The following is a 26,651-nucleotide window of genomic DNA, read 5'->3' as shown; positions in this document are numbered from 1 at the left end:
CAGCCGGCTTCCAAATCTGACAAGCCCAGGGTGGGAGGCCGACATCTACAGTTTACCCAGGTATGGTTGAAGACCACTTCAGACGCTTGGGTACGGGAAGTCGTCACTCACGGATACCCTATATCCTTCAAGACACGTCCCCCTCCTCGCTGTTGCCTGACGGATATCCCTTCGGATCAGGTGAAGGCAACAACTCTCCGTTTAGTGGTACAATCCCTCCTGGACACCGGAGTGGTAGTGCAGTTGCCTCTGCCTCAGAGGGGCAGGGGTTACTATTCAACGCTGTTCCTAGTCCCCTAACCGAATGGTTCTTCCCGGCCCATTCTCCACCTCAAGTCTTTGAACAAGTTTGTGAGGGTCTCCAAGTTTCGTATGGAGAACCTTCACTAGTAGAGTGGCTTTGGAACCAGGGGACTATACTGTATTCCTGGATATACAGGATGCTTACCTGCATATCCCTATTGCCACGTCACATCAGCAATACCTGCGGTTTGCTATTGGCAATCTCCATTACCAATTCCGGGCCTTACAGTTTGGTGAAAATTCACGGATCCGTGGTCAGACTAAAGGAATGGCAGTTATGACAGCTTCACTCCGCTGTCGGGGCATCCGAATCCTGACGTATCTGGACGACATGCTGATCCTGGCCAATTCCCCAGAAGTTCTTCTCCGTCATTTGGATTTGACGGTCCAGTTTCTGCAAGCCCACGGGTGGCTCATCAACTGGAAGAAATCATCCCTGGTCCCTGCCCAGAGCATGGGCATCTGGGACCGTTGTTGGACACCCACAACCAGAGGTTGTTTTTGTCACAGGAGAAAGTCCTGAAGCTTCAGGACAAGATACAGTGCATCCTCTCTCGTCTGCAGGTGTCGATACATTCGGCGATGCAAGTACTAGGCCTCATGGTGTCGGCTTTCGACATGGTGGAGTATGCTCAATTTAATTCCCGCCCTCTGCAAAAACGGATTCTTGCCAAGTGGGACGGCCTGACTCACCGAACCAGGTCTCAAATGATCTCCTTGTCTCCGGAGGTCCGTCTGTCACTGAACTGGTGGCTGCAGTACCAACAATTGAGCAGGGGTCGCCCCTTCTGGATCTCCAACTGGGTCCTTCTGATGACGGATGCCAGTCTGAGGGGGTAGGGCGCGGTGTTGGAGCAACACCCTCTTCAGGGTCGGTGGACCAGGGAGGAGTCTCTCCTCCCGATAAACATTCTGGAATTGTGGGCAGTGTACAATTCTCTGAAACTGGCCCCGCATCCGATACTGAACAGACCTGTTCAAGTACAGTCAGACGCCACCACAGTGGCGTACATAAATCAGCAAGGCGGCACTCGAAGCAGCATGGATATGATGGAAGTGTCAAAGATTCTTCAATGGGCGGAACGCCATCTGCCAGCCATATTGGCAGTGTTCATTCCGGGGGTCCTCAACTGGGAAGCGGACTTCTTCAGTTATCAGGACGTACACGCAGGAGAGTGGAGCCTTTATCCAGAAGTAATTCAACTCCTAGTGGACAAATGGGGCCTACCAGATGTAGCCCTGATGGCGTCTCGACACAATCACAAGGTGCCGGCTTTGGAGCAAGAACAAGGGATCCTCAAGCGGCGTTCATGGACGCACTGGCAATTCCATGAAACTTTCGGCTGCCATACGTGTTCATTCCGGTGTCACTACTGCCCAGAGTAGTGAGGAAGATCAATCAAGAAGGAGGAATCCTTCTTCTAATAGCCCCAGCGTGGCCCAGACAGCATTGGTTCTCAGACCTACAAGGTCTCTCGCTAGAGCGTCCTCTTCTGCTTCCGCAACGACCAGACCTCCTCGTTCAGGGCCCTTGTGTTTACCGGCTTTGACGGCGTGGCTCTTGAAGCTTCCGTACGGAGGGCCAAAGGATTTTCTGAGGCGTTCATTCAAACTAGGTTGAAGGCCCGTAAGCCGGCTTCTGCTCATATTTACCATAGTGTCTGGAATTCTTACTTTGCTTGGTGTACATCCAACAATCATGACGTTTATAAGTTTAGTACGGCCAAACTTTTGGCCTTCCTACAACAGGGCCTAGACTTGGGCCGTCGGTTGGCCTCCCTCAAGGTTCATATTTCTGCCTTGTCAATATGGTTTCAGAGAAAAATTGCGACTCTGCTTGATGTTCATACATTCACTCAGGGGGGTACAATTACTAACATGGGAGTTCTATTTAGATATTATCTTCTAGAAGGTGCTAGGTAAATAAGAAGTAGAATCTGATTGGTTGCTATGGGCAACATCCCATCTTAAATAGAACTCCCGTCTTAGTAAATTTACCCTAGGGTGTTTTACGGATTCAACCTCCCTATGTCCCACCTGTAGCTCCTTGGGATTTGTCGGTGGTTCTGGAGGCTTGGCAAGAGTCTCCGTTTGAACCTCTTGAATCTGCGGACCTTAAGTGACTTTCCCTCAAGGTCTTGTTTCTGCTGGCTATTGCCTCTGCTAGACGGGTGTAAGATTTGGGTGCCTTGTCTTGTAGGTCCCCCTGTCTGATTTTTCACCGTGACCGGGCGGTTCTTCGGACGTGCCCTGGTTATCTACCTAAGGTGGTGTCTTCTTTCCACCTTAACCAGGAGATTGTGGTTCCAGCCTTTGTCTCTCCGGATTTATCCTCCAAAGAGCGGTCTTTGGATGTGGTGCAGGCTCTCCGTATCTATGTGAAAAGGACAGCCTCCGTTAAGAAGTTTGATTCTCTTTGTATTGTTTGGTTTTCCCAAACATGGCTGGCCTGCTAACAAGCAGACCGTGGCCAGATGGATTAGAATGGTGATTGCACATGCTTATGTAAGGCTGGCCTTCCAGCTCCTGCTACAATCAAAGCCCATTCTACTCGGTCTGTTGGACCTTCTTGGGCAACCAGCCGTGGTGCGACCCTTGAACAATTGTGCAAGGCGGCTACATGGTCCTCAGTGAACACGTTCATAAGGTTCTATTCCTTCGATACTTCCGCCTCCCAGGATGCCGGGTTCTTGTGCCCACTACAGTGCGTCGCCTCCCATGAGGAACTGCTTTAGGACATCCCCGAAGCTATTCCCTGTGGAATACCAGTGTACCCCGCTGCAGAAAAGAAGATTTATGATAAGAACTTAACCTTGTTAAATCTCTTTCTGCGAGGTACACTGGATTCCACAGGGTGCCCACCCTGACGCACGCTTCTTTGGGTTTGTATGGCATTAGCCGCCGATACCTTCTCCTGTCGTGAGAATGTGGTGTATGTGGCTACTAATGGATATCGTCTTTTGCCTGCTACTGCATTGGACTGGTTAACGAAACTGAGCTCCTGTGCACGGTGGCAGGGTTATAGAGAAGGTGGCGCTGAGCATCTTGGGAACAGTCAAAGCTTTTAGCCTGTTGGTGCCTCGGATCAAGATCCTACTCTACACTCAGATGTTATTCCCTGTGGAATCCAGTGTACCTTGCAAAGATTTAACGAGGGTAAGTTCTTACCATAAATCTCCGTATTGTTCAATGGTGCTAGACTTCATTTGCTTTATAATTGAAGGTGTTCTATTAATATGGCTTGTCTGTAGCTAAGAAGTGTATCTTTAGTACATCTGCTACATGTCAGCTATTTTATGTATTTTAATAAAGCTCTACTGTAGATCTCGCCGTACTAAAAGGGGATACAGTCATTAGGTCGACCACTATTGGTCGACATGCATTACGTTAACATGGTCAATAGGTCGACATGGAAAAAGGTCGAGATGAGTTTGTTTGTTTTTTTTTATTTTTTTTAACTTTTTCATACTTTACGATCCACATGGACTACAATTGGGAATAGTAACCTGGCCCAAAGCATGGCGAGCAAGCAAGCCATGTGAGGGGACACAGTGCACTAATTGGGGTTCCCTGTCACTTTACGTAGAAAACGACACAAAAAAAAAAAAAAGAATGTCGACCTTTTTCCATGTCAACCTATTGTCCGTGTTGACCTAATGCATGTCGACCATTAGTGGTCGACCTAACGATTGTCGACCTAATGAGACTGAGCTTCTTATACAAAAAAGAACGTCTCTCAAATATCAGAGTGAATAAACAGAAGAGAAACCTAAAATCAAATCAATATTTGGTGTGACCACCCTTTGCCATCAAAACAGCATCAAGTCTTCTAGGTACACATGCACAAAGTCAGGGAATTAGTTGGATTATAGCCAGGTATATGATTAACCAACCATACCAAACAGGTTATAATGATCATAATTTTCATAATTAGGGTTCAACAGTTATTAACGGACACATAAAAAACTGTGTAGGAGGTTTAAAACTGGGTGAGAAACAGCTAAATCCTGCTACAAAAGGGAAGGTTGTGGACGACAGTTTCAGGTCACAGGTCATACACCATAGCAAGACTGAGCACAGCAACAAGACACAAGGTACTTATGTTGCATCAGCAAGGTCTCTCCCAGGAAAAGATTTAGGAGGGCAGCCAACGTTTCTGAAAGAAAATGGATAGGGCCGAAATTTGGACCTTTACGGATCCTAACCTCAGGCCCATATCCACACCTGCTTGCAGGAAGAGGAGAAAACGTCCCAGTTGAAACTCCACCATAGGAAACCTCTTGGACTCACACCAAGATACATATTCTTTCCAAATATGATGGTAATGTTTAGACGCAACTCCTTTCCTAGCCTGTATGAGGGTAGGAAGAACCTTGTTCGGAATGCCCTTCCGAGCTAGTATCGAGCGTTCAACCTCCATGCCATCAAACGTAGCCGTGGTAAGTCTTGGTAGGCTAACGGCACCTGCTGCAGCAGGTCCTCCCGAAGAGGAAGAGGACTTGGCTCTTCTAGCAGTAGATCCAGAAGATCCGCGTACCAAGACCTTCTTGGCCAGTCTGGAGCAATGAGGATCGCTTGAACCCTTGTTCTCCTTATGAGTTTTAGCACTCCTGGAATGAGTGGGAGTGGTGGAAACACGTACATCGACTGGAATACCCACGGAGTCACTAGGGCGTCCACCGCCACTGCTTGCGGGTCCCTCGACCTGGAACAATATCGCCGAAGCTTCTTGTTGAGACGAAAGGCCATCATGTCTATTTGGGGTACATCCCAAATATCTGTTACCTCCTTGAACACCTCCGGATGGAGACCCCACTCCCCTGGATGGAGATCGTGTCTGCTAAGGAAGTCCGCTTCCCAGTTGTTTACTCCCGGAATGAAGATTGCTGACAGCACCAACACGTGTCTTTCTGCCCAGAGGATGATTCTTGTTACCTCTGACATTGCAGCTCTGCTCTTCATTCCGCCCTGTCGGTTTATGTAAGCCACTGTCGTTACATTGTCTGACTGCACTTGAATGGCCCGATTTCTCAGAAGATGGGCCACTTGGAGATGACCGTTGTAGACGGCTCTTAGTTCCAGAATGTTTATCGGCAGGCCAGCTTCCCGACTTGACCACCTTCCTTGGAAGGTTTCCCCTTGAGTGACTGTGCCCCAGCCCCGGAGACTTGCATCCGTGGTTAGAAGCATCCAGTCCTGAATCCCGAACTTGCGGCCCTTCTGAAGGTGACACAATTGTAGCCACCAGGTGTGAATTTCTGGCCTTTGGCAACAGACGTATTCTCTGGTGCATGTGTAGATGAGATCCCGACCACCTGTCCAGGAGATCCAGTTGGAAGGACCGAGCACGAAACCTCCCGTACTGCAGAGCCTCGTAAGAGGCCACCATCTTCCCCAGAAGGTGAATGCACTGATGAACTGACACCCGGACTGGCTTCAGGACATCCCGGGCCATTGTTTGTATCACCAACGCTTTTTCCTCTGGGAGAAACGCCCTCTGCACTTCCATGTCGAGGATCATTCCCAGAAAGGACAACCTCCTGGTTGGTTCCAAATGGGATTTTGGAAGATTCAGGATCCAACCGTGTTCCCTGAGTAGATGGGTCGTGAGAACTATGGACTGTAACAGCTTCTCCGACGATGCCTTTATCAGCAGATCGTACAGATATGGAATCATGTTCACCCCCTGTCCGCGGAGAACCATAATTTCCGCCATCACCTTGGTGAATATCCTCTGTGCTGTGGCGAGGCCGAATGGTAGTGCCTGGAATTGAAAATGGCAGTCAACAGTGCGAATCGGAGATAATAGTGTTCACTCTAGGCTGTTTTAGCAGGGCGCCGTGCCCTGTCCGTTTTTTACAAGGCAAAACCCGCCCTGCCCCTTTTGCGGCGCCCTGCTAGAACAGCCGCCCGCTTCCTGCCCTCCCAGCATGTAAAGATGCCGTGCGCATGCGCGCGGCATCCATTCACGCATTGGGAGAAAGCTGGGGGAAGCCCAGCACCGACGGAGGTCCCACCTCCAGGCCGCACGGTCCACCGTCATGCGGAGGACTTTGGCGTACCCGAAGTAGGTTTCTGTTCCTGGGAACCCGCCGCAGCAGGATTCTTGGAATTTGTCCGACCTCCTCTAAAGAAGGTGTTAGATGGCTTGGACTTTCTTGCTTTGGCAGTCCGAAAGGGCTGAGATGCAGCTGAAGAAAAGTGTTTCTTCATAGCAGGTGCAGCTGAGGGGAAAAAAGGAGACTTACACGCTGTAGCCGTGGAAATCCACGCATCCAACACTTCCCCAAAGGGAGCCTGACATGTGTAGGGTAGGGTCTCCACACCTCTCCTGGACTCCGCGTCGGCAGACCACTGGCGCAGCCAAAGTCCCCTACGAGCTGAGCACGTTTGTGGGAACATACAGTAGGGGGTCCTGAGGTAACAGAACCGGGCCAAACTGCCATAGAGTTCTGTGCAACCCTAGTAGAAATCTGAGAAATCATAGTTTTAATAGAGGATAACCATTCCGGCTCCATTGCTGGTATGTGCGCTAAGACAGTGCATTCCTGATTACATGGAATGGGATCATCCTGAGAGGACATATCCTCTGCAGCATATGACACAGAGTCCCTGGACATAGCTTAATGGAGACCACAGACACTCCACACACACACACACACACACACACACACACACACACACACACACACACACACACACACACACACACACACACACACACACACACACACACGGGAGAAGGACAGAGTTTGACTCCCAAGAATGGCAAGAGAGACACAGATTGGAGCCAACCCACACACAGTGCTTTTAAGGTATAGGGAGACCCACAACCAGCGCTGACTGTGCACCTTAATAGGTTACACAGTCTTTATACAGCCTCCCCCCCCCCCACACCCCCCTGGTACCGTAAGAGATAGCTGGAGTTCAATTGGAGGGACAGCTCTCACTGACGGCGCTTCTGCAAGTAGGAAAATGGCGCTGAACGCTGCTGGGTCCACTCTGAGGAGAAGCTCCGCCCCCTTCATGGCGCTGTCTTCCCGCTCTTCTGGAGATTATACTGGCCTGAGGAATTGTGCTGGCAGCGATCCTGGGACCCTGACAATGCTTGGAGGTCAGTGTAGGGTGTAGGCGCTGGCTCCGGGCGCCCCTTACAGCGCCACACTATGTACCGCTGAGCCCCGGCGTGCAGTTAGTACTGCGCTCCATACCCTGTTGCCGCCATCTTCACACCGGCTCCCCGCTTGCTAGGGGGGCTGGTGACTCACTCGCCACTGATCTTCTGGCTCTGTAAGGGGGTGGTGGCATGCTGCTGGGGTGAGCGATCCCCTGTGACGGGGAATGTTCTATCCCCTCAGGCGCTCAGTGTCAATAGTGGCTCAGACCTCGCAGGGTGGACACTACTCCCCCCCCCCACCCTTAGTCCCATGAAGCAGGGAGGCTGTTGCCAGCCGCCTCCCTGTAAAATAATAAACTCTAAAAATAAAAAAAAAGCTGTAGGAGCTCCCCTAGCTGTGACCGGCTCCCCAGGGCACATTTTCTAAACGGAGTCTGGTAGGAGGGGCATAGAGAGAGGAGCCAGCCCACACTCTCAAACTCTTAAAAGTGCCAATGGTTAATGGCTCCTAGTGGACCAGTCTATACCCCATGGTACTAATGTGGACCCCAGCATCCTCTAGGACTGTTGAGTCATAATTTGAAATATCTGGCTGTAACAGAAGGCAGTTTGTTTGCTGAAGGGCTGGAGAGCAGTACAATAATGAGTGTCTGCAGGCAACAGTGAAGCATAGCATGGTGGAGGTTCCTTGCAACTTTGGGCTGCATCTCAGCAAACGGAGTTGGGTACTTGGTCAGGATTAATGGTATCCTCAAAGATGAGAAATACAGGCAGGTACTTATCCATCATGCAGTACCATCATGGAGGCATCTGACTGGCTCAAAATGTATTCTGCAGCAGGACAATGACCCCAAAAATGCAGTCAATGTCATTAAGAACTATCTTCAGCATAAGGAGTCCTGGAAATTATGTTATGGCCTCCCACAGAACCCTGATCTCAACATCAAGTCTGTCTACGATTACATGAAGAGACAGAAGTCCTACATCCACAGAAGATTTGTGGTTAGTTCTCAAAAGGGTCGATTTAATGGATTTAAAAGTGAATAGCGCCCAGAAGGTGGCCCCGGCGCTTTTCTATTCTGTGTGCTGCTTTGGCCGACTAGTGGATTTCTGCTCGCACTCCTCCGGGTGTGCGAGCAGAAATCCAACAAAAGTAGTGCCATGTCGCTCCTTGCACGGCACAAACAGTATCGCAGGAGCACTTATGTTGGAGAATGCCCGTCCTTGCGCCTAAACACCCTGTTTAAGGTGCGAGTACAGGCATTCTCAGACCAAGCAGCGACCTCCCTCCTGGCGCTATTCACTTCGCAATCAATTGAATCGACCGCAAAGATGTCTGGAACAACTTCCCTGCCACGTTCCTTCAAAAACTGTGTGCAAGTGCACCTAGAAGAATTGATGCTGTTTTGAAGGCAAAGGGTAGTCACACAAAATATTTATTTGATTAAGATTCCCTCTTCTGTTCATTCATTTTGCAATTTAATTGAAAAAAAAATTAAGATTTTACTCACCGGTAAATCTATTTCTCGTAGTCCGTAGTGGATACTGGGGACTCCGTAAGGACCATGGGGAATAGACGGGCTCCGCAGGAGACTGGGTACTCTAAGAAAGATTTAGTACTACTGGTATGCACTGGCGCCTCCCTCTATGCCCCTCCTCCAGACCTCAGTTAAGGAAACTGTGCCCGGAAGAGCTGACATTACAAGGAAAGGATTTTGGAATCCAGGTTAAGACTCATACCAGCCACACCAATCACACCGTATAACTTGTGATAACTTACCCAGTCAACAGTATGAACAACAACAGAGCATCAAACAATGGATGCCAACATAACATAACCCTTAATTAAGCAATAACTATATACACGTATTGCAGAAAGTCCGCACTTGGGACGGGCGCCCAGCTTCATCTACGGACTACGAGAAATAGATTTACCGGTGAGTAAAATCTTATTTTCTCTAACGTCCTAGTGGATGCTGGGGACTCCGTAAGGACCATGGGGATTATACCAAAGCTCCCAAACGGGCGGGAGAGTGCGGATGACTCTGCAGCACCGAATGGGCAAACACCAGGTCCTCCTCAGCCAGGGTATCAAACTTGTAGAACTTAGCAAATGTGTTTGAACCCGACGAAGTAGCTGCTCGGCAAAGCTGTAATGCCGAGACCCCTTGGGCAGCCGCCCAAGAAGAGCCCACTTTCCTTGTGGAATGGGCTTTCACTGATTTTGGATGCAGCAATCCAGCCGCAGAATGAGCCTGCTGAATCGTGTTACAGATCCAGCGAGCAATGGTTTGCTTTGAAGCAGGAGCACCCAGCTTGTTGGATGCACCCAGGATAAACAGCGAGTCAGTTTTCCTGACTCCAGACGTCCTGGCTACATAGATCTTCAAAGCCCTGACTACATCAAGCAACTTGGAATCCTCCAAGTCATGAGTAGCCGCAAGCACCACAATAGGTTGGTTCAAATGAAAAGATGACACCACCTTCGGCAGAAATTGCGGACGAGTCCGTAATTCTGCCCTGTCAATATGGAAAACCAGATAGGGGCTTTTACATGACAAAGCCGCCAATTCTGACACACGCCTAGCCGAAGCTAAGGCCAATAACATGACCACCTTCCACGTGAGATACTTTAGCTCCACGGTCTTAAGTGGCTCAAACCAGTGGGATTTCAGGAAACCCAACACCACGTTGAGATCCCAAGGTGCCACTGGTGGCACAAAAGGGGGCTGAATATGCAGCACTCCCTTAACAAACGTCTGAACCTCAGGAAGAGAAGCCAGTTCTTTTTGAAAAAAAATGGATATGGCTGAAATGTGGACCTTTATGGACCCCAACTTCAAGCCCATAGTCACTCCAGACTGTAGGAAGTGCAGGAACCGGCCCAGCTGGAATTCCTCTGTAGGGGCCTTCCTGGCCTCACACCAGGCAACATATTTTCGCCATATACGGTGATAGTGTTTTGCCGTCACGTCCTTCCTAGCCTTTATCAGCGTAGGAATAACTTCATCCGGAATGCCTTTTTCCGCTAGGATCCTGCGTTCAACCGCCATGCCGTCAAACGCAGCCACGGTAAGTCTTGGAACAGACAGGGCCCAAGTTGCAACAGGTCCTGTCTGAGAGGCAGAGGCCAAGGTTCCTCTGTGAGCCTTTCTTGCAGTTCCGGGTACCAAGTCCTTCTTGGCCAATCCGGAACAATGAGAATTGTTCTCACTCCTCTTTTTCTTACGATTCTCAGCACCTTGGGAATGAGAGGAAGAGGAGGAAACACATAGACCGTCTGGAACACCTACGGTGTTACTAGTGCGTCCACAGCTATCGCCTGAGGGTCTCTTGACCTGGCGCAATACCTTTGTAGCTTTTTGTTGAGACAGGATGCCATCATGTCCACCTGTGGCAGTTCCCATCGCTTTGTAATCTGAGTGAAGACTTCGTGATGAAGTCCCCACTCTCCCGGGTGGAGGTCGTGCCTGCTGAGGAAGTCTGCTTCCCAGTTGTCCACTCCCGGAATGAACACTGCTGACAGTGCTTGCACGTGATTCTCTGCCCAATGAAGAATTCTGGTGGCTTCCGCCATCGCCACCCTGCTTTTTGTGCCGCCCTGGCGGTTTACATGAGCCACTGCGGTGATGTTGTCTGACTGAATCAGCACCGGTTGGTTGCGAAGCAGAGGCTCCGCTTGACTCAGGGCGTTGTATATGGCCCTTAGTTCCAGGATATTTATGTGCAGACAAGCCTCCTGACTTGACCACAACCCTTGGAAGTATCTTCCCTGAGTGACTGCCCCCCATCCTCGGAGGCTCGCATCCGTGGTCACCAGGACCCAGTCCTGTATGCCGAACCTGCGGCCCTCGAGAAGGTGAGCACTCTGCAGCCACCACAGAAGAGACACCCTGGCCCTCAGGGACAGGGTGATCAGCCGATGCATCTGAAGATGCGATCCGGACCACTTGTCCAACAGATGCCACTGAAAGATCCTCGCATGGAACCTGCCGAAGGGGATGGCTTCGTATGATGCCACCATCTTTCCCAGGACTCGCGTGCAGTGATGCACAGACACCTGTTTTGGTTTTAAGAGGTCTCTGACTAGAGTCACGAGCTCCTGAGCCTTCTCCGCCGGGAGAAACACCTTCTTCTGGTCTGTGTCCAGAATCATGCCCAGAAAGGGCAGACGCGTCGTAGGAATCAGCTGCGACTTTGGGATATTCAGAATCCAGCCATGCTGCTGCAACACTTCCTGAGAGTGTGCTACGCTGATCAGCAACTGCTCTCTGGACCTCGCCTTTATGAGGAGATCGTCCAAGTATGGGATAATTGTGACTCCTTGCTTTCTCAGGATCACCATCATTTCCGCCATTGACTTGGTAAATATTCTCGGTGCCGTGGAGAGCCCAAACGTCTGGAATTGGTAATGACAGTCCTGTACCACAAATCTGAGGTACTCCTGATGAGGTGGATAAATGGGGACATGCAAGTAAGAATCCTTGATGTCCAGAGACACCATAAAATCCCCCTCTTCCAGGCTTGCAATGACCGCTCTGAGCGATTCCATTTTGAACTTGAATCTTTTCAGATAAATGTTCAGGGACTTTAAATTTAATATGGGTCTGACCGAACCGTCCGGTTTCGGTACCACAAACATTGTGGAATAGTATCCCCTTCCCTGTTGAAGGAGGGGAACTTTTACCACCACCTGCTGGAGATATAACTTGTGAATTGCCGCTAATACTACTTCCCTTTCCATGGGGGAAGCTGGCAGGGCCGATTTGAGGTAACGTTGAGGGGGCATCACTTCGAATTCCAGCTTGTATCCCTGAGACAAAATCTGTATCGCCCAGGGATCCACCTGTGAGCGAACCCACTGGTGGCTGAAATTTCGGAGACGCGCCCCCACCGCTCCTGGCTCCACCTGTGAAGCCCCAGCGTCATGCGGTGGATTTAGTGGAAGCCGGGGAGGACTTCTGTTCTTGGGAACTAGCTGTATGGTGCAGCTTTTTTCCTCTACCCCTGCCTCTGGCAAAAAAGGATGCACCTCTGACTTTCTTGCTTCTTTGTGAACGAAAGAACTGCATTTGATAATACAGTGCTTTCTTAGGCTGTGAGGGAATATATGGCAAAAAATTTGACTTCCCAGCCGTAGCTGTGGAAACTAGGTCCGAGAGACCGTCCCCAAACAATTCCTCACCCTTGTAAGGTAAAACCTCCATGTGCTTTTTGGAGTTGGCATCACCTGTCCATTGCAGAGTCCACAGGACCCTTCTGGCAGAAATTGACATTGCATTTATTCTAGAGCCCAGTAGGCAAATGTCCCTCTGGGCATCCCTCATATATAGGACAGCGTCTTTTATATGCCCCAGGGTCAGTAAAATAGTATCCTTGTCCAAGGTATCCAGTTCCTCAGACAGATTATCTGTCCATGCTGCTACAGCACTACACATCCAGGCCGACGCAATTGCCGGCCTCAGTAGAGTACCTGAATGTGTATAAACAGACTTCAGGATACTTTCCTGCTTCCTATCGGCAGGATCCTTTAGGGAGGCCGTATCCTGTGACGGCAGGGCCACCCTCTTAGATAAGCGCGTCAGAGCTTTGTCTACCCTAGGGGAGGATTCCCAGCGCATCCTGTCTGTTGGCGGGAAAGGCTACGCCATAAGTATCCTTTTGGAAATCAGCACTTTCCTATCGGGGGAATCCCACGCTTTTTCACATAACTCATTTAACTCATGTGAAGGGGGAAAAGTGACCTCTTGCTTTTTCTCCCCATACATATAAACCCTCTTGTCAGGGACAGGGTTTACCTCTGATATGTGCAATACATCCTTCATTTCTATAATCATGTAGCGGATGGCTTTAGCCATTTTAGGCTGCAATTTTGCATCATCGTCATCGACACTGGAGTCAGAATCCGTGTCGATATCAGTGTCAACAATTTTGGATAGTGGGCGCTTCTGAGACCCTGACGGCCTCTGCGCTGTAGGATCAGGCATGGGCTGAGACCCCGACTGTCCCAATGCATCAGCTTTATCCAACCTTTTATGTAAGGAGTTTACATTATCATTTAACACCTTCCACATATCCATCCAATCAGGTGTCGGCGGAGACACGTCATTCATCTGCACTTGCTCTGCCTCCACATAGCCCTCCTCGTCAAACATGTCAACACACGCGTACCGACACCACACACACAGGGGACGCTCTATATGAGGACAGGACCCCCACAAGGCCTTTTGGAGAGACAGAGAGAGTATGCTAGCACACACCCCAGCGCTATATGACCCAGGAATCACACACAGTAACTTAGTGTTTACCCAGTAGCTGCTGTATATATGATTAATGCTCTAAATTTATGTGCCCCCCCTCTCTTTTTACCATCTTTCTACTGTGAGTCTGCAGGGGAGAGCCTGGGGAGCTTCCTCTCAGCGGAGCTGTGGAGAGAAAATGGCGCTGGTGAGTGCTGAGGAAGAAGGCCCCGCCCCCTCAGCGGCGGGCTTCTGTCCCGCGATTTTGTGTAAAAGCAATGGCGGGGGGCTCATGCATATTACAGTGCCCAGCTGTATATATGCTGCTTTTTTGCCAGGAGGTAATCAATTGCTGCCCAGGGCGCCCCCCCCCTGCGCCCTGCACCATACAGTGACCGGAGTGTGTGGGTTAGTGTGGGCGCAATGGCGCACAGCTGCAGTGCTGTGCGCTACCTCATATGAAGACAGGAGTCTTCTGCCGCCGATTTTGACGGTCTTCTTGCTTCAACCCGCCGGCTTCTGTCTTCTGGCTCTGCGAGGGGGACGGCGGCGCGGCTCCGGGAACGGACGACCAAGGTTAGGTTCCTGTGTTCGATCCCTCTGGAGCTAATGGTGTCCAGTAGCCTAAGAAGCGCAACCTAGCCGCAGTTAGTAGGTTTGCTTCTCTCCCCTCAGTCCCACGTAGCAGAGCGTCTGTTGCCAGCAGAAGCTCTCTGAAAATAAAAAACCTAACTAAAATACTTTCTTATTAGCAAGCTCAGGAGAGCTCACTAAAATGCACCCAGCTCCTTCCGGGCACAGATTCTAACTGAGGTCTGGAGGAGGGGCATAGAGGGGGGAGCCAGTGCACACCAGTAGTACTAAATCTTTCTTAGAGTGCCCAGTCTCCTGCGGAGCCCGTCTATTCCCCATGGTCCTTACGGAGTCCCCAGCATCCACTAGGACGTTAGAGAAATATACTACAGTATCAACACTTCTATTTTTGAAAGCGTTCTTACTTTGCAGCATTTTTTCTACACCTGCCTAAAACATTTGCACAGTACTAGATAGATTGTATAGATACTCAGGGGCCAATTCAATTGTTTAATGGCCACCCAAATGGGGCACTTGTTGCAAATTTCTGCTTACAACCTCAGGAGACTGTGAAAAGAAATGTCAGCAAGCCCACAGGCAGAAACAACTGAATAGATGCCAACGGGCATGCCTGGGTATGGTGATAACAATTGAATTGCCCTCTCTCAAATCAGACATACTACAAAATAAACAGTTTATGTGCATTTAAGGAAATGTAAAATTGAAAATAAGAGTATTTAAATAGATTATACCTTAACGCCGACTGCAACATCAGTAACAATGCTGTAAAACAAAGAAAAACATTACTTACAATATATGCCCTTTTCAATTAGTTGAATATTTACATTAGTTTCTAAATACGTGAATTTATAACAAGAAAGAGAAGCTATGTTTAACACGATATGGTTTTGTTACTAAAGCTAAACAAGGATTACAGTAAACAACAAAAATAGTGGGATCAAACGTGAGTAAAACCCATACTGCAGTTGAGCTAGTAAAACTGAAATCAGCAGGAAAAAGAACGCATTTACATCTACCCGAATAATATAAAATAAGAATTTACTTACCGATAATTCTATTTCTCGTAGTCCGTAGTGGATGCTGGGGACTCCGTAAGGACCATGGGGAATAGCGGCTCCGCAGGAGACTGGGCACAAAAGTAAAGCTTTAGAACTACCTGGTGTGCACTGGCTCCTCCCCCTATGACCCTCCTCCAAGCCTCAGTTAGGATACTGTGCCCGGACGAGCGTACACAATAAGGAAGGATTTTGAATCCCGGGTAAGACTCATACCAGCCACACCAATCACACCATATAACTTGTGATCTAAACCCAGTTAACAGCATGATAACAGAGGAGCCTCTAGAAAAGATGGCTCACTACAGCAATAACCCGATTTTTTGGTAACAATAACTATGTACCAGTATTGCAGACAATCCGCACTTGGGATGGGCGCCCAGCATCCACTACGGACTACGAGAAATAGAATTATCGGTAAGTAAATTCTTATTTTCTCTGACGTCCTAGTGGATGCTGGGGACTCCGTAAGGACCATGGGGATTATACCAAAGCTCCCAAACGGGCGGGAGAGTGCGGATGACTGCAGCACCAATTGAGAGAACTCCAGGTCCTCCTCAGCCAGGGTATCAAATTTGTAGAATTTTACAAACGTATTTGCTCCTGACCAAGTAGCTGCTCGGCAAAGTTGTAAAGCCGAGACCCCTCGGGCAGCCGCCCAAGATGAGCCCACCTTCCTTGTGGAATGGGCTTTTACAGATTTTGGCTGTGGCAGGCCTGCCACAGAATGTGCAAGCTGAATTGTACTACAAATCCAACGAGCAATAGTCTGCTTAGAAGCAGGAGCACCCAGCTTGTTGGGTGCATACAGAATAAACAACGAGTCAGATTTTCTGACTCCAGCCGTCCTGGAAACCTATATTTCCAGGGCCCTGACAACGTCTAGCAACTTGGAGTCCTCCAAGTCCCTAGTAGCCGCAGGCACCACAATAGGTTGATTCAGGTGAAACGCTGAAAACCACCTTAGGGAGAAACTGAGGACAAGTCCTCAATTCCGCCCTGTCCGAATGGAAAATCAGATGAGGGCTTCTACAGGATAAAGCCGCCAATTCTGACACGCACCTGGCCCAGGCCAGGGCCAACAGCATGACCACTTTCCATGTGAGATATTTTAACTCCACATATTTAAGTGGTTCAAACCAATGTGACTTTTGGAACCCAAAAACTACATTTAGATCCCAAGGTGCCACTGGAGGCACAAAAGGAGGCTGTATATACAGTACCCCTTTCACAAACGTCTGAACTTCAGGGACTGAAGCTAGTTCTTTTTGGAAGAAAATTGACAGGGCCGAAATTTGAACCTTAATGGACCCCCATTTCAGGCCCATAGACACTCCTGTTTGCAGGAAATGTAGGAATCGACCTAGTTGAAAATTCCTCCGTCGGGGCCTTACTGGCCTCGCACCACGCAACATATTTTCGCCAAATGCGGTGATAATGTTTTGCGGTTATATCTTTCCTGGCTTTGATCAGGATAGGAATGACTTCATCCGGAATGCCTTTCTCCTTCAGGATCCGGCGTTCAACCGCCATGCCGTCAAACGCAGCCGCGGTAAGTCTTGGAACAGACAGGGTCCTTGCTGGAGCAGGTCCCTTCTTAGAGGTAGAGGCCACGGATCCTCCGTGAGCATCTCTTAAAGTTCCGGTTACCAAGTCCTTCTTGGCCAATCCGGAGCCAAGAATATAGTGCTTACTCCTCTCCATCTTATAATTCTCAGTACCTTGGGTATGAGAGGCAGAGGAGGGAACACATACACTGACTGGTACACCCACTGTGTTACCAGAGCGTCTACAGCTATTGCCTGAGGGTCCCTTGACCTGGCGCAATACTTGTCAAAATTTATAAACATGTGGAAGACTTCTGGGTGAAGTCCCCACTCTCCCGGGTGGGGGTCGTGTCTGCTGAGGAAGTCTGCTTCCCAGTTGTCCACTCCCGGAATGAATACTGCTGACAGTGCTATCACATGATTTTCCGCCCAGCGAAGAATCCTTGCAGCTTCTGCCTTGCCCTCCTGCTTCTTGTGTCACCCTGTCTGTTTACGTGGGTGACTGCCGTGATGTTGTCCGAATGGATCAACTCCGGGTGACCTTGAAGCAGAGGTCTTGCTGAGCTTAGAGCATTGTAAATGGCCCTTAGCTTCAGGATATTTATGTGAAGTGATGTCTCCAGGCTTGACCATAAGCTCTGGAAATTCCTTCCCTGTGTGACTGCTCCCCAGCCTCGCAGGCTGGCATCCGTGGTCACCAGGACCCAGTCCTGAATGTCGAATCTGCGGCCCTCTAGAAGATGAGCACTCTGCAACCACCACAGGAGAGACACCCTTGTGCTTGGTGACAGGGTTATCCGCTGATGCATCTGAAGATGCGACCCGGACCATTTGTCCAGCAGGTCCCACTGGAAAGTTCTTGCGTGGAATCTGCCGAATGGGATTGCTTCGTAGGAAGCCACCATTTTTCCCAGAACCCTTTCATTGATGTACTGAGACTTGGCTCGGTTATAGGAGGTTCCCGACTAGCTCGGATAACTCCCTGACTTTCTCCTCCGGGAGAAACACCTTTTTCTGGACTGTGTCCAGGATCATCCCTAGGAACAGAAGACGAGTCGTCGGAATCAGCTGCGATTTTGGAATATTGAGAATCCAATCGTGCTGCTGCAACACTACCTGAGATAGTGCTACACCGACCTCCAACTGTTCCCTGGATCTTACCCTTATCAGGGAATCGTCCAAGTAAGGGATAACTAAAATTTCCTTCCTTCGAAAGAGTATCATCATTTCGGCCATTACCTTGGTAAAGACCCGGGGTGCCGTGGACCATCCATACGGCAGCGTCTGAAACTGATAGTGACAGTTCTGTACCACAAACCTGAGGTACCCTTGGTGAGAAGGGTAAATTGGGACATGAAGGTAAGCATCCTTGATGTCCCGAGACATCATGTAGTCCCCTTCTTCCAGGTTCGCAATCACTGCTCTGAGTGACTCAATCTTGAATTTGAACCTCCGTATGTAAGTGTTCAAGATTTTAGATTTAGAATCGGTCTCACCGAGCCGTCCGGCTTCGGTACCACAACAGTGTGGAATAATACCCCGTTCCCTGTTGCAGGAGGGGTACCTTGATTATCACCTGCTGGGAATACAGCTTGTGAATGGCTTCCAAAACTGCCTCCCTGTCAGAGGGAGACATCGGTAAAGCCGACTTTAGGAAACGGCGAGGGGGAGACGTCTCGAATTCCAATTTGTACCCCTGAGATATCACCTGAAGGATCCAGGGGTCTAATTGCGAGTGAGCCCACTGCGCGCTGAAATTCATCGAGACGGGCCCCCACCGTGCCTGATTCTGCTTGTAAAGCCCCAGCGTCATACTGAGGGCTTGGCAGAGGCGGGAGAGGGCTTCTGTTCCTGGGAACTGGCTGATTTCTGCAGCCTTTTTCCTCTCCCTCTGTCACGGGGCAGAAATGAGGAACCTTTTGCCCGCTTGCCCACGAAAGGACTGCGCCTGATAATATGGCGTCTTCTTATGTTGAGAGGCGACCTGGGGTACAAACGTGGATTTCCCAGCTGTTGCCGTGGCCACCAGGTCTGAAAGACCGACCCCAAATAACTCCTCCCCTTAATAAGGCAATACTTCCAAATGCCGTTTGGAATCCGCATCACCTGACCACTGTCGTGTCCATAACCCTCTACTGGCAGAAATGGACAACGCACTTAGACTTGATGCCAGTCGGCAAATATTCCGCTGTGCATCACGCATATATAGAAATGCATCTTTTAAATGCTCTATAGGCAATAATATACTGTCCCTATCTAGGGTATCAATATTTTCAGTCAGGGAATCCGACCACGCCAACCCAGCACTGCACATCCAGGCTGAGGCGATTGCTGGTCGCAGTATAACACCAGTATGTGTGTAAATACCTTTTAGGATGCCCTCCTGCTTTCTATCAGCAGGATCCTTAAGGGCGGCCATCTCAGGAGAGGGTAGAGCCCTTGTTCTTACAAGCGTGTGAGCGCTTTATCCACCCTAGGGGGTGTTTCCCAACGCACCCTAACCTCTGGCGGGAAAGGATATAATGCCAATAACATTTTAGAAATTATCAGTTGTTATCGGGGGAAACCCACGCATCATCACACACCTCATTTAATTTCTCAGATTCAGGAAAACTACAGGTAGTTTATCCTCACCGAACATAATACCCCTTTTTGGTGGTACTCGTATTATCAGAAATGTGTAAAACATTTTTCATTGCCTCAATCATGTAACGTGTGGCCCTACTGGAAGTCACATTTGTCTCTTCACCGTCGACACTGGAGTCAGTATCCGTGTCGGCGTCTATATCTGCCATCTGAGGTAACGGGCGCTTTAGAGCCCCTGACGGCCTATGAGACGTCTGGACAGGCACAAGCTGAGTAGCCGGCTGTCTCATGTCAACCACTGTCTTTTATACAGAGCTGACACTGTCACGTAATTCCTTCCAACAGTTCATCCACTCAGGTGTCGACCCCCTAGGGGGTGACATCACTATTACAGGCAATCTGCTCCGTCTCCACATAATTTTTCTCCTCATACATGTCGACACAATCGTACCGACACCCAGCACACACACAGGGAATGCTCTGAAAGAGGACAGGACCCCACGAGCCCTTTGGGGAGACAGAGGGAGAGTTTGCCAGCACACACCAGAGCGCTATATATATACAGGGATAACCTTATGTAAGTGTTTCTCCCTTTATAGCTGCTGTTTTATATTAGCTGCTAATAGTGCCCCCCCTCTCTTGTTTTACCCTGATTCTTGTAGCAGGACTGCAGGGGAGAGTCAGGGAGCCGTCCTTCCAGCGGAGCTGTGAAAGAAAATGGCGCTTGTGTGCTGAGGAGAAAGGCTCCGCCCCCTTCACGGCGGCCTTTTCTCCCGCTTTTTTCAGGAAAACTGGCAGGGGTTAAATGCATCCATATAGCCCAGGAGCTATATGTGATGCATTTCTTTAGCCATACAGGTTGAGTATCCCATATCCAAATATTCCGAAATACGGAATATTCCGAAATACGGACTTTTTTGAGTGAGAGTAAGATATTGAAACCTTTGTTTTTTGATGGCTCAATGTACACAAACTTTGTTTAATACACAAAGTTATTAAAAATATTGTATTAAATGACCTTCAGGCCGTGTGTATAAGGTGTATATGAAACATAAATGAATTGTGTGAATGCACACACACTTTGTTTAATGCACAAAGTTATAAAAAATATTGGCTAAAATGACCTTCAGGATGTGTGTATAAGGTGTATATGTAACATAAATGCATTCTGTGCTTAGATTTAGGTCCCATCACCTTGATATCTCATTATGGTATGCAATTATTCCAAAATACGGAAAAATCCCATATCCAAAATACCTCTGGTCCCAAGCATTTTGGATAAGGGAGACTCAACCTGTATAAGGTTTTTATAGTGTTTTATTGCGTCTCAGGGCGCTCCCCCCCAGCGCCCTGCACCCTCAGTGACCGGAGTGTGAAGTGTGCTGAGAGCAATGGCGCACAGCTGCAGTGCTGTGCGCTACCTTATCTGAAGACAGGAACGTCTTCTGCCGCCGATTTCTCCGGACCTCTTCGCTCTTCTGGCTCTGTAAGGGGGCCGGCGGCGCGGCTCCGGGACCCATCCAGGCTGAACCGGTGATCGTCCCTCTGGAGCTAATGTCCAGTAGCCAAGAAGCCCAATCCACTCTGCACGCAGGTGAGTTCGCTTCTTCTCCCCTTAGTCCCACGATGCAGTGAGCCTGTTGCCAGCAGGACTCACTGAAAATAAAAAACCTATTTAAACTTTTACTTCTAAGCAGCTCAGGAGAGCCACCTAGCATGCACCCTTCTCGTTCGGGCACAAAAATCTAACTGAGGCTTGGAGGAGGGTCATAGGGGGAGGAGCCAGTGCACACCAGCTAGTCTAAAGCTTTTACTTTTGTGCCCAGTCTCCTGCGGAGCCGCTATTCCCCATGGTCCTTACGGAAGTCCCAGCATCCACTAGGACGTCAGAGAAACTGGGATTACAAACCAAATCTCAATTTGGCACCAAAATGACCTGATGAGGATGACATTCTAGCCATTGCATTAAATTCAGAGCACCAGCTATAACACAATACTGCAACTAATAGGTGAATAAAACTTGAAATCGCTACAGAGCTGAGAACATTCACAATTGTGTAGACAGGATTTCTAGACATTTGTAACTATGTCTCTCAATATGCCAACAACACCAAAAGCCTTTTTCATATTTTTTATATTATATGGGAGGGAGGGGGCGCAGATTATTTTTTTTTGGACACCCATAGTTCCTGTCTGCTATTTCATTGTTTTGGGCACCCAGTCCCAAGCTGCACCCTTCTAGAGGTGCAAGCAGAAATCTGCTTAAAGTAGGGTTTTGGGACTGGTAGGGCTTTGGGACTGCACATTAACTGCAGCGTTTCTGGCACGAGAGAAACCACTTTACGTGACTAATACCGTTGTATTTAGTCGCACAAACAATTATAGTGTTCATTCTAGCACCCTGCACCTAACTAGTGAGGAGGGCATATTTACGCTTCTAAGGACAAAATTTTACACAGTAGTTGTAGTTATACATCACATCTAAAATTGTGCCCTTAAAAAATAAGAATTTACTTACCGATAATTCTATTTCTCGTAGTCCGTAGTGGATGCTGGGCACTCCGTAAGGACCATGGGGAATAGCGGCTCCGCAGGAGACTGGGCACAAAAGTAAAAGCTTTAGGACTACCTGGTGTGCACTGGCTCCTCCCCCTATGACCCTCCTCCAAGCCTCAGTTAGGATACTGTGCCCGGACGAGCGTACACAATAAGGAAGGATTTTGAATCCCGGGTAAGACTCATACCAGCCACACCAATCACACCGTACAACCTGTGATCTGAACCCAGTTAACAGCATGATAACAGAGGAGCCTCTGAAAAGATGGCTCACAACAATAATAACCCGATTTTTGTAACAATAACTATGTACAATTATTGCAGACAATCCGCACTTGGGATGGGCGCCCAGCATCCACTACGGACTACGAGAAATAGAATTATCGGTAAGTAAATTCTTATTTTCTCTGACGTCCTAGTGGATGCTGGGAACTCCGTAAGGACCATGGGGATTATACCAAAGCTCCCAAACGGGCGGGAGAGTGCGGATGACTCTGCAGCACCGAATGAGAGAACTCCAGGTCCTCCTCAGCCAGGGTATCAAATTTGTAGAATTTAGCAAACGTGTTTGCCCCTGACCAAGTAGCTGCTCGGCAAAGTTGTAAAGCCGAGACCCCTCGGGCAGCCGCCCAAGATGAGCCCACTTTCCTTGTAGAATGGGCTTTTACAGATTTTGGCTGTGGCAGGCCTGCCACAGAATGTGCAAGCTGAATTGTACTACAAATCCAACGAGCAATAGTCTGCTTAGAAGCAGGAGCACCCAGCTTGTTGGGTGCATACAGGATAAACAGCGAGTCAGATTTTCTGACTCCAGCCGTCCTGGAAATATATATTTTCAGGGCCCTGACTACGTCCAGCAACTTGGAGTCCTCCAAGTCCCTAGTAGCCGCAGGCACCACAACAGGCTGGTTCAAGTGAAACGCTGAAACCACCTTAGGGAGAAATTGAGGACGAGTCCTCAATTCTGCCCTGTCCGTATGAAAAATTAGGTAAGGGCTTTTATAGGATAAAGCCGCCAATTCTGAGACACGCCTGGCTGAAGCCAGGGCTAACAGCATTACCACTTTCCATGTGAGATATTTTAAGTCCACAGTGGTGAGTGGTTCAAACCAATGTGATTTTAGGAACCCCAAAACTACATTGACATCCCAAGGTGCCACTGGAGGCACAAAAGGAGGTTGTATATGCAGTACCCCCTTGACAAACGTCTGAACTTCAGGAACTGAAGCCAGTTCTTTCTGGAAGAAAATCGACAGGGCCGAAATTTGAACCTTAATGGACCCTAATTTTAGGCCCATAGACAGTCCTGTTTGCAGGAAACGACCCAGTTGAAATTCCTCTGTAGGGGCCTTCCTGGCCTCACACCACGCAACATATTTACGCCAAATACGGTGATAATGTTGCACGGTTACATCCTTCCTGGCTTTGATCAGGGTAGGGATGACTTCATCCGGAATGCCTTTTTCCTTCAGGATCCGGCGTTCAACCGCCATGCCGTCAAACGCAGCCGCGGTAACTCTTGTAACAGACAGGGTCCCTGCTGGAGCAGGTCCTTTCTTAGAGGTAGAGGCCACGGGTCCTCCGTGAGCATCTCTTGAAGTCCCGGGTACCAAGTCCTTCTTGGCCAATCCGGAGCCACGAGTATAGTCCTTACTCCTCTCCTTCTTATGATTCTCAGTACCTTGGGTATGAGAGGCAGAGGAGGGAACACATACACTGACTGGTACACCCACGGTGTTACCAGAGCGTCCACAGCTATTGCCTGAGGGTCCCTTGACCTGGCGCAATATCTGTCTAGTTTGTTGTTGAGGCGGGACGCCATCATGTCCACCTTTGGTTTTTCCCAACGGTTCACAATCATGTGGAAGACTTCTGGGTGAAGTCCCCACTCCCCCGGGTGGAGGTCGTGTCTGCTGAGGAAGTCTGCTTCCCAGTTGTCCACTCCCGGAATGAACACTGCTGACAGTGCTATCACATGATTTTCAACCCAGCGAAGAATCCTTGCAACTTCTGCCATTGCCCTCCTGCTTCTTGTGCCGCCCTGTCTGTTTACGTGGGCGACTGCCGTGATGTTGTCCGACTGGATCAACACCGGCTGACCCTGAAGCAGAGGCCTTGCTTGACTTAGGGCATTGTAAATGGCCCTTAGTTCCAGGATATTTATGTGAAATGACGTTTCCATTCTTGACCACAAGCCCTGGAAATTTCTTCCCTGTGTGACTGCTCCCCAGCCTCTCAGGCTGGCATCGGTGGTCACCAGGACCCAGTCCTGAATGCCGAATCTGCGGCCCTCTAGAAGATGAGCACTCTGCAACCACCACAGGAGAGACACCCTTGTCCTTGGAGACAGGGTTATCCGCTGATGCATCTGAAGATGCGATCCGGACCATTTGTCCAGCAGATCCCACTGAAAAGTTCTTGCGTGGAATCTGCCGAATGGAATCGCTTCGTAAGAAGCCACCATTTTTCCCAGGACCCTTGTGCATTGATGCACTGACACTTGGCCTGGTGTTAGGAGGTTCCTGACTAGCTCGGATAACTCCCTGGCTTTCTCCTCCGGGAGAAACACCTTTTTCTGGACTGTGTCCAGAATCATCCCTAGGAACAGCAGACGTGTCGTCGGAATCAGCTGCGATTTTGGAATATTTAGAATCCACCCGTGCTGTCGTAGTACTACTTGAGATAGTGCTACTCCGACCTCTAACTGTTCCCTGGACCTTGCCCTTATCATGAGATCGTCCAAGTAAGGGATAAATAGGACGCCTTTTCTTCGAAGAAGAATCATCATTTCGGCCATTACCTTGGTAAAGACCCGGGGTGCCGTGGACAATCCAAACGGCAGCGTCTGAAACTGATAGTGACAGTTCTGTACCACAAACCTGAGGTACCCTTGGTGAGAAGGGCAAATTGGGACATGGAGGTAAGCATCGTTGATGTCCAGAGACACCATATAGTCCCCTTCTTCCAGGTTCGCTATCACTGCTCTGAGTGACTCCATCTTGAATTTGAACCTTTGTATGTAAGTGTTCAGCGTGGAATAATACCCCTTTCCCTGTTGTAGGAGGGGTACCTTGATTATCACCTGCTGGGAATACAGCTTGTGAATGGCTTCCAATACCGCCTCCCTGTCGGAGGGAGACGTTGGTAAAGCAGACTTCAGGAACCGGCGAGGGGGAGACGTCTCGAATTCCAATTTGTACCCCTGAGATACTACCTGCAGGATCCAGGGGTCCACTTGCGAGTGAGCCCACTGCGCGCTGAAATTCTTGAGACGACCCCCCACCGTACCTGAGTCCGCTTGTAAGGCCCCAGCGTCATGCTGAGGACTTGGCAGAAGCGGGGGAGGGCTTCTGTTCCTGGGAAGAGGCTGCCTGCTGCAGTCTTTTTCCCCTTCCTCTGCCCCGGGGCAGATATGAGTGGCCTTTTGCCCGCTTGCCCTTATGGGGACGAAAGGACTGAGCCTGAAAAGACGGTGTCTTTTTCTGCTGAGAGGTGACCTGGGGTAAAAAGGTGGATTTCCCAGCCGTTGCCGTGGCCACCAGGTCCGATAGACCGACCCCAAATAACTCCTCCCCTTTATACGGCAATACTTCCATATGCCGTTTGGAATCCGCATCACCTGACCACTGTCGCGTCCATAACCCTCTTCTGGCAGAAATGGACAGCGCACTTACTCTTGATGCCAGAGTGCAAATATCCCTCTGTGCATCTCGCATATATAGAAATGCATCCTTTAAATGCTCTATAGTCAATAATATACTGTCCCTGTCCAGGGTATCAATATTTTCAGTCAGGGAATCCGACCAAGCCACCCCAGCACTGCACATCCAGGCTGAGGCGATTGCTGGTCGCAGTATAACACCAGTATGTGTGTATATACTTTTTAGGATATTTTCCAGCTTCCTATCAGCTGGCTCCTTGAGGGCGGCCGTATTAGGAGACGGTAACGCCACTTGTTTTGATAAGCGTGTGAGCGCCTTATCTACCCTAGGGGGTGTTTCCCAACGCGCCCTAACCTCTGGCGGGAAAGGGTATAATGCCAATAATTTTTTAGAAATTAGCAGTTTTTTTATCGGGGGAAACCCACGCTTCATCACACACCTCATTTAATTCATCTGATTCAGGAAAAACAACGGGTAGTTTTTTCACACCCCACATAATACCCTTTTTTGTGGTACTTGTAGTATCAGAAATGTTCAAAACCTCCTTCATTGCCGTGATCATGTAACGTGTGGCCCTACTGGAAAATACGTTTGTTTCCTCACCGTCGACACTGGAGTCAGTGTCCGTGTCTGGGTCTGTGTCGACCATCTGAGGTAACGGGCGCTTTAGAGCCCCTGACGGTGTTTGAGACGCCTGGACAGATACTAACTGATTTGCCGGCTGTCTCATGTCGTCAACAGTCTTTTGTAAAGTGCTGACGCTATCACGTAATTCCTTCCATAAGACCATCCAGTCAGGTGTCGACTCCCTAGGGGGTGACATCACTATTACAGGCAATTGCTCCGCCTCCATACCATTTTCCTCCTCATACATGTCGACACAACGTACCGACACACAGCACACACACACAGGGAATGCTCTGATAGAGGACAGGACCCCACTAGCCCTTTGGGGAGACAGAGGTAGAGTTTGCCAGCACACACCAGAGCGC

The 26,651-nt window shown here is 49.2% G+C and overlaps 1 protein-coding gene across 1 annotated transcript in view; it reads right to left on the bottom strand.

Annotated features, from left to right (window-relative positions):
- The window catches only part of PTBP2 (polypyrimidine tract binding protein 2), a 189,292-nt gene that overhangs the window by 79,743 nt on the left and 82,898 nt on the right, over nucleotides 1–26,651 (bottom strand). Inside the window, exon 2 of the mRNA XM_063939843.1 lies at nucleotides 14,985–15,015. Coding sequence (XP_063795913.1) covers nucleotides 14,985–15,015 — 31 coding nt within the window. The remainder of the gene's footprint in view (nucleotides 1–14,984; nucleotides 15,016–26,651) is intronic.

This window comes from Pseudophryne corroboree, chromosome 9, assembly GCF_028390025.1.
Source record: "Pseudophryne corroboree isolate aPseCor3 chromosome 9, aPseCor3.hap2, whole genome shotgun sequence".
Taxonomy (NCBI): Eukaryota; Metazoa; Chordata; class Amphibia; order Anura; family Myobatrachidae; genus Pseudophryne; species Pseudophryne corroboree.
This window is presented reverse-complemented; position numbering and strand designations above follow the sequence as displayed.